The 7,338-nt window shown below is 42.0% G+C and overlaps 1 protein-coding gene across 1 annotated transcript in view; it reads left to right on the top strand.

Annotated features, from left to right (window-relative positions):
• The first annotated feature begins 317 nt into the window (after positions 1 to 317).
• Positions 318 to 7,338, top strand: part of LOC126175967 (G-protein coupled receptor Mth2-like) — a 572,026-nt gene continuing 565,005 nt past the window's right edge. Inside the window, exon 1 of the mRNA XM_049923072.1 lies at positions 318 to 440. Within this exon, the coding sequence (XP_049779029.1) occupies positions 362 to 440 (79 nt within the window). The 5' untranslated portion in view covers positions 318 to 361. The remainder of the gene's footprint in view (positions 441 to 7,338) is intronic.

Below are 7,338 nucleotides of genomic sequence, written 5' to 3'. Positions count from 1 at the left end.
AGTATATAATAGAACGTTTCTCCCTTCATTCTCATATTAGTTTCTTGTTCCCGTAACTGAGGAAAGAGTGTATGGTGCTTGCACGTTCTTCTCCAGGCAGACATAGCCCATTCACAAGCATTCGGCGTCGTTTTAATGGCGAGAAACTGATGAAGGAGATGGGATGCAGAGTAACTAAGCTATCGGCCGATGTTATCGGGCGACCCGAGTTGCCCTTGCACCCGTGACTGATTTGGCGCCCCCTTTTCTTGAGCAGCTGATACTGAGAGCGGAGCGGGAAGTTGCGGCTACAGGGCTCCTTCCTGCAGCCACTTTAAGACGCCGGCCCCTCTCAGTGACTCAGAACGCAGCCGTCTCCGCGATGTGGTGCACGCTACCAGCTCGTGCTCTCATCCTGGCAGCTGTCGCGATCTACATGGCTTCGGCGTCTGAGGAGGAGGGTATGTCCATCGTCCTAATTCTCTCGATACTCATTTTTTCAACGGCAGAATTCGACTCCTCCTCTCTGTGGTCAATGGTGACGTAACGAAATAAAACCTAGTTGCGGAACACCAGCAACGTCGCAGAAAGTGGGATTCCGTAGTGTCTGCTTTCTCGGATCCATTAATCGGTTCTGCTGTCGAGTGCTGAAGAATCATACCCAACTGGATCGGTGTCCAGAGATACGCGGACGTAGAGATTTGCACGCAAGATCTATCGACACAACGGGTTCGCAGAAGGATTTGCCTGGTCCGAAGGGATAGATAGCTGTTCCCTTTTCAGCCACTCACCCCGTACTTTGCGCGACTCCACAGCCCTTCAAGAGCTGTGTGAACGTTGCACTTGTGGAAATACAAGTTAAAAAAAAATGGCTCTGAGCACTATGCGACTTAACTTCTGAGGTCATCAGTCGCCTAGAACTTAGAACTAATTAAACCTAACTAACCTAAGGACATCAGACACATCCATGCCCGAGGCAGGATTCGAACCTGCGACCGTAGCGGTAGGCCGGTTCCAGACTGTAGCGCCTAGAACCGCACGGCCACTCCGGCCGGCAATACAAGTTCCTTTGCTTACTTTGCCTCCGAAGCAAGGGCAGGGCGTGGTGCTGTTTAACACGAAAAAGGCAATTTTTTCAAAGAATAGTCCGCGTTTTGTAGTCCATAAACAAGCAAAAACTATTGTTTGGCCTCGGAATATGTCTGAAATGGCAGTATCTGCATCCATGCCCGTCTTCGTACTCCACATCTGAATCAAAACAAAATCATAGTTCCTCGGACTGAATTTTTTGAATAATATTTTAATACAAAATTCATAGATGGCGTAATTGTGTGCAATAATAATATTTATTACTTCAGAATGTGGTTGATAAGTGATTCTCAGGAACATGGTTTCATTTGTAATATTGAAAGACCGTTTCAGCTTGTCGAATTAAATCACAGCAGCATTCCATATTGCAATAATGGGAAATTGTTTCCATTTCGAATATATATACAGTAACTGGTGGTCTGCATGTATGCCAGTCAAACAAAATCACGATCGACTAAGGAAGCTCACATGCAACTGTAGCAGTATTTAATTATGTAATGATCAAAATCTAAATCTGCGTTTATTTAAGATTTTCATCCCTATTTCTTTATGTTTATGTATTACTGATCTTCATGCCATATGAAATAATAATCACAAAACACAAAATATTTTTTCATTATTTTCTTTAATTAACTAAAAATATTATTACAGGACAGATACAATTGTTTTGCATGTCTTCATGACAATTATACACGTGGCGTTTGCTGACAAAGTACTAAACATCACTCAAACGGTCTTCCTGGCGTCAGAGGCTTCAGTTACTCCCATCCTTTTTGCAACTGCTATTTTCTTCCTAATTGACGCTTGTTATTTCTTTATTCTGTCGTGTGATCTCATTAATAATTTTTCGTAAATTGTAAGAAAATCGGATTTTAGTGAGCAACTCGACCAGTCGCGTATCCAATTTTCTTTTGTTTGTGACAGTAGTAGTAAATAAAATAGCAACGAACGATTAATCATTCTTCGACCTCTTGGCGTCTAGAAATTGCGTTTTCAAATGGAAATACGGACCCAATTGTTGGTGGTACGATGGCGACTTCGGTGTACTGTAGAACTGACAGTACAGTATTGCTAATAAATACTGAACATCTGGAGGCCGTTTACGTACTGGCAGTGTCGGCAAAGACGCGGACACGACGACTTGAAAGTGGAGATTTGCAAACACCGCCGGCTCGAGGAAGGCATTCTCTCGTCCTGAGGGACCGGCGCGCGATCGACGAGACGCGACTCTCTCCCTTGCCAACTAGTTGGTCTGTTCAGCTGAGGAGGGGACGGGGGACGGGGGGGGGGGGGGAGGAGGAGGAGACAATGGGTGGAGACAGTTAGTTGGCTAATCACGTCTTACTTTGTTACTAGTCATGATCATCGTTATGATGTGAGATGTGTCAGCTGAACAAATGTCGCAGGCATTTTTTAAAAATTTATTTATGTAACACGTGGTTTTATAGCTGACATCACCCCGTACAGTAATATATAGTCACATATATAACATACGTAACATAGATACACAATATTTTAATTTTTGTCTGGAAAATGAAGGTTATAGTCCTACAAATAAATTAAATTATTTAAGTTAGTTCCAGTTCGCCAGTTACGACCAAGGTTTGTGAGAGGCCTTCCGTAGTTGGCAGGTAAAGACCAGGGCTGTTAAGCCCCTCCCGGTTATACCCGAGTGGCAAACCTCTCCGTCCCCTAACAGCTCGCTTGGTAACTGGCTGAAAATAACAGACTCTATGATGGGCTAGACCTAACATTGCTCGCTCTACTCCTTCGAATGGAGATGCACTTACGAACTGTTCGTTCTTGGAGGCTTCGTAACTAATCAAGTGTTAATATTTAAGATACTTCTCCGTTTACGAATAGATCCGCAGAATTTAGGAATGACTGTACGTACATTATTGGTGAAGAGTAACAAGGACGCGCAAATACCTGTGCAACCCACAAGATTGTGAAAAATTTTCCAGTGCCGCATGCAGTGAAAGCTCTTTGTAGGTAGGTGTGCTCGCGGAGATTGAAGAGATCTCGATACATCGTCTCCTCAACATTATATACACAGTTTTGTGTACATCTAACTTCCCGTTCAATTGGTGCAACATTTGTTGACTATCGATCATTAACAATATCGAATGAACATAACAGTTTCATAAAATCAGATGAATCCATAATTTAACACACAGGCGTATGCGGTGGGGGGCACTTGCCCCCTACTGCGATATGGGTAGAGCTTTTTATTCGTGAGAGGAATCTCAAGAATTTAGAGCATTGATTGTCTGCAGATTAAACGTTGCCGAGCGCGATTTCGTTCACGGTAAATTTTGGTGACTGCTCGGTACCACAGCCATTTCGGCGCTCTTCTGCAAGAAAATCGCTGCGGAACTTTAAAGAACCGCGCCGAAATAGTGTCTGCAATCTTTTCTCTGTCACTCCCTTGTGCAGCACTTACGGAGCTGCAGAAAGGGATTGGTTCAGCAAGAGTGCGAAGATCCCTACATTGCTTCACAATTGCAAAGGAACAAGTGACACTTGCTAAGGAAATACTGACACTTGCTAAGGAACAACTGTTAATTGCTACGGATGAACTACCAGTTGTTACGGAGCAACCGATAATTGCTTCGGAACACACGACCAATCACAGCAGAAAGAAATGTAGAGGTTTTGAATAAACAAGACCGCTTCGACTGTTAGAATTCTTTTTTGGAGAACACGACCAGTTACGCAAATTAAATTTGTATCTTCAGATGCTTCACTCTATACAAGGGAATAAAAGAACTTATCGAAATTTAACCGTGCCAAGAAACGGACAAATAAAAGCGATAAGGTGTGTGTCTCATTACAGCCAAAAATTAAACGTTCTATTTAAACCGGATGAAACTGTTCCCAACATTTATATCCAGATATTTAAAACTTCTTTTCAAGAATGCGCGAGTGTCTATGATAAAATGTATTGGTGCTAAGGCCATCCACAAGCTAAAAAAAGAACCCAGTAAAAACGTCAAAGTAAGAACGTAATAGCTATTAAAATAATTTACAATAAAAATAATTAAAATACTTAGCAAAAACACCGAGTTTGTAACATTAAAAGAGAAACAGTTGTCAATAGCGTCACACTTTACCTTCGTTGTTGACGGCCCGGGGAGGAAGCGTTGCTATTGCCGTCGCCAACTAACCGCTGTGTTCAGCTGGGTCTACGCGGAAGGCCGCTCATGCTCAGTGTCGCAAACATGAAGTAGCCAGATACCATGATTGAGTCCGCCTGCTTAACAGCCGGCACAGAAGCTCAGCGTGTTCGGTCAGCGGTTTATCTGCCCTCTGTAATAAAAAACTGAGTCAACGGCTCAACACTGAACTTGAACGGGTGGCATGGAACATTCGCACCGAACAAATGCGACGAACAATATCGAACAAATGCAAGCGGGCTCGGGTTCGATTCCCGGCCGGGTTGGAGATTTTCTCCGTTCGAGGACTGGGTGTATGTTGTCCTCATCATTTCATCCTCATCAACGACGTGGAAGTCGCCCTATGTGACGTCGAATGAAATAAGACTTGCACTTGGCGGCCGACAATGCGATACGCTCATTTCCATTTTTACCTTTATTGAAATGGTTCAAATGGCTCTGAGCACTATGGGACTCAACTGCTGTGGTCATAAGTCCCCTAGAACTTAGAACTACTTAAACCTAACTAACCTAAGGACAGCACACAACACCCAGCCATCACGAGGCAGAGAAAATCCCTGACCCCGCCGGGAATCGAACCCGGGAACCCGGGCGTGGGAAGCGAGAACGCTACCGCACGACCACGAGATGCGGGCCTTTATTGAAATACTGCTGGCTGGCTGCTCGTTTTAAATTACCAAACTGCAATAATCGGAATAATACACTCCGTTTATGAGTCACATAATTACTGTTACAACTAATTTCAAAAGGTTTCTTGATACTGTCTAAGGTCCTATATGCCAGCGCTATCCAGTGCTGTGTTATTACTTTAAAAAAAACTGTTTTTGCAAATGAAAAGCCTTATACATCAATAAAAAACGATGGTAGGGCTGGAAAACGTCATTCACTTAAATAACACTGAACAACAAATTTGAAGTGAAAGTGTGTAAATTGCATGATTTTGAGTTAGTTATGTTTATTTCAGTATAAAATGATACAAAATTATCATCTTCATAAATATTTAGCTCTAGTTTTTTTAAAAGTAATCTACATTTTTGTGTAAAACAACTCACTAACTAAATATGCATTCATGTTCCAAGATTCAGCGTAAACAAATTTTAAGTGAATAATTACTTGAATTATGTTATGTGTTATGCGTTGATAAATTTCAATGCCATTCTGGAAGTACAAAAAAAAAAAAAAAATTCTGTGACAAGGGCCTCCCGTCGGGTAGACCGTTCGCCTGGTGCAGGTCTTTCGATTTGACGCCACTTCGGCGACTTGCGCGTCGATGGGAATGAAATGATGATGATTAGGACAACACAACACCCAGTCCCTGAGCGGAGAAAATCTCCGACCCAGCCGGGAATCGAACCCGGGCCTTTTTTTTTCATTTTGTTCGCTGTTGATCGATGTGTTTGGTCGTTGCGGACGTCACATGACATCCGGTCAAGTTCGTTTTGTTGATCCTTCCACTCAGTTTTTTATTACAGAGGCCAACCGGCCCTTAGCATTGACATTCTGTCGTGCTGATCACTCAGCTACTGGGGGCGGACCCTGGAAATACAAAAGTAGAATATTAGATGAATGAAAATACTTTGTAAGTTTACTTTGTACCAGAAGTATTTAAAGCACGAAAGAAAATAGTTCAAATGGCTCTGAGCACTATGGGACTTAACATCTTAGATCATCAGTCCCCTAGAACTTAGAACTACTTAAACCTAACTAACCTAAGGACATCACACACATCCATGCCCGAGGCAGGATTCGAACCTGCGACCGTAGCAGCCCCGCAGTTGCGGACTGCAGCGCTAGAACCGCACGGCCATCGCGGCCGGCACGAAAGAAAATATATAAATTAACTGGTCACATATGTATATAAAGGATTACAAATGTTAAATGTCCATATTTACAGCATATACAGTTACATACTTTGTTCAGAGATAAATTCAGAAGATGACCGTTTTCGCTTGGCTTGACGTTTATACACATACTCGGGAACATCCCTTATGACTGTCCAGCAGTAATCTGCTAAAATAGTAGGGCTCCACTTTCCGGCATACCTCTTCTCAAATGTGGCAATATCTTGATGAAATCGCTCCCCATGTTCATCACTTACTGCACCACAATCTTTGGGGAAGAAGTCAAGATGACTATGTAAGAAATGCATTTTCAATTACATGGTGCAGCCAAGTTTTTCATAAGATGACAACATGTTATCTAGAATCTTCTTGTAATTTATTGCTCGTTTGTTCCCTAAGAACTGTAAACAGACTGTCTTAAAACATTCTCACGCGTGCTTATCATCACCTTGTATGATTCCATCAAAAGTATGGTCTCCAAAAAGCTCTCGAATCTGTGGGCCTACCAAGATGCCATCCTTTACTTTGGCATCATTCAAGTAAGGGTATTTTTGCCTTAAGTACTAGAACTTGTCACTATCTTTGTTCATTCCCTTAATAAAGTTTTTCATGAGACCCAACTTGATGTGCAAGGCAGGAGCAGAATCTTTTTAGGATCTACTAGAGGTTCACTCTTAATGTTCTTTATACCTGGTTGAAGAGATTTTCTGGTGGGCCATTCATGTTTACTGTAATGAGATGCACGAGCTCGGCTATTCCATTCACAGAGAAAGCAGCAATATTTAGTATACCCTAACTGCATAACTAATAGCAGTGAAACCACTTTCAAGTCACCACAAATCTGCCATTGAGAGTCATTATACTTGATGGCTTCTAGTAAAATTTTTATGATTTTGTATGACTCTTTCATATGCACATTATGCCCAACTGGAATAGAAGGAAGCTCATTACCAATATGTAAAAGCACTGCTTTTAAGCTCAACTTTGACGAATCAATAGTCTCCACTCATCAGCGTTGTAATTAATTTTTAGAGCCTTCATTAGACCACTTATGTCTACACATGCCACAAGGCTATCTTGCATGTTATAAAAAAGGAGTGAATTGTTGCTCTCTTCTGCGGCAGAATGAAAAATTTACATTGCTTTCCAGAAAATTTCGCTGCTGCAATCTTATTGCTAAAATCTCAGCCTTAGCTTTAGAGAGCTCCAAATTTCTAATGATATCACTTAACTCATTTTAGACCATTTTTGTG

The sequence above is a fragment of the Schistocerca cancellata genome, chromosome 1 (assembly GCF_023864275.1).
Source record: "Schistocerca cancellata isolate TAMUIC-IGC-003103 chromosome 1, iqSchCanc2.1, whole genome shotgun sequence".
Lineage (NCBI taxonomy): Eukaryota > Metazoa > Arthropoda > Insecta > Orthoptera > Acrididae > Schistocerca > Schistocerca cancellata.
Note: the sequence above shows the minus strand (reverse complement) of the source record. Positions and strands in the feature narration are given on the sequence as shown.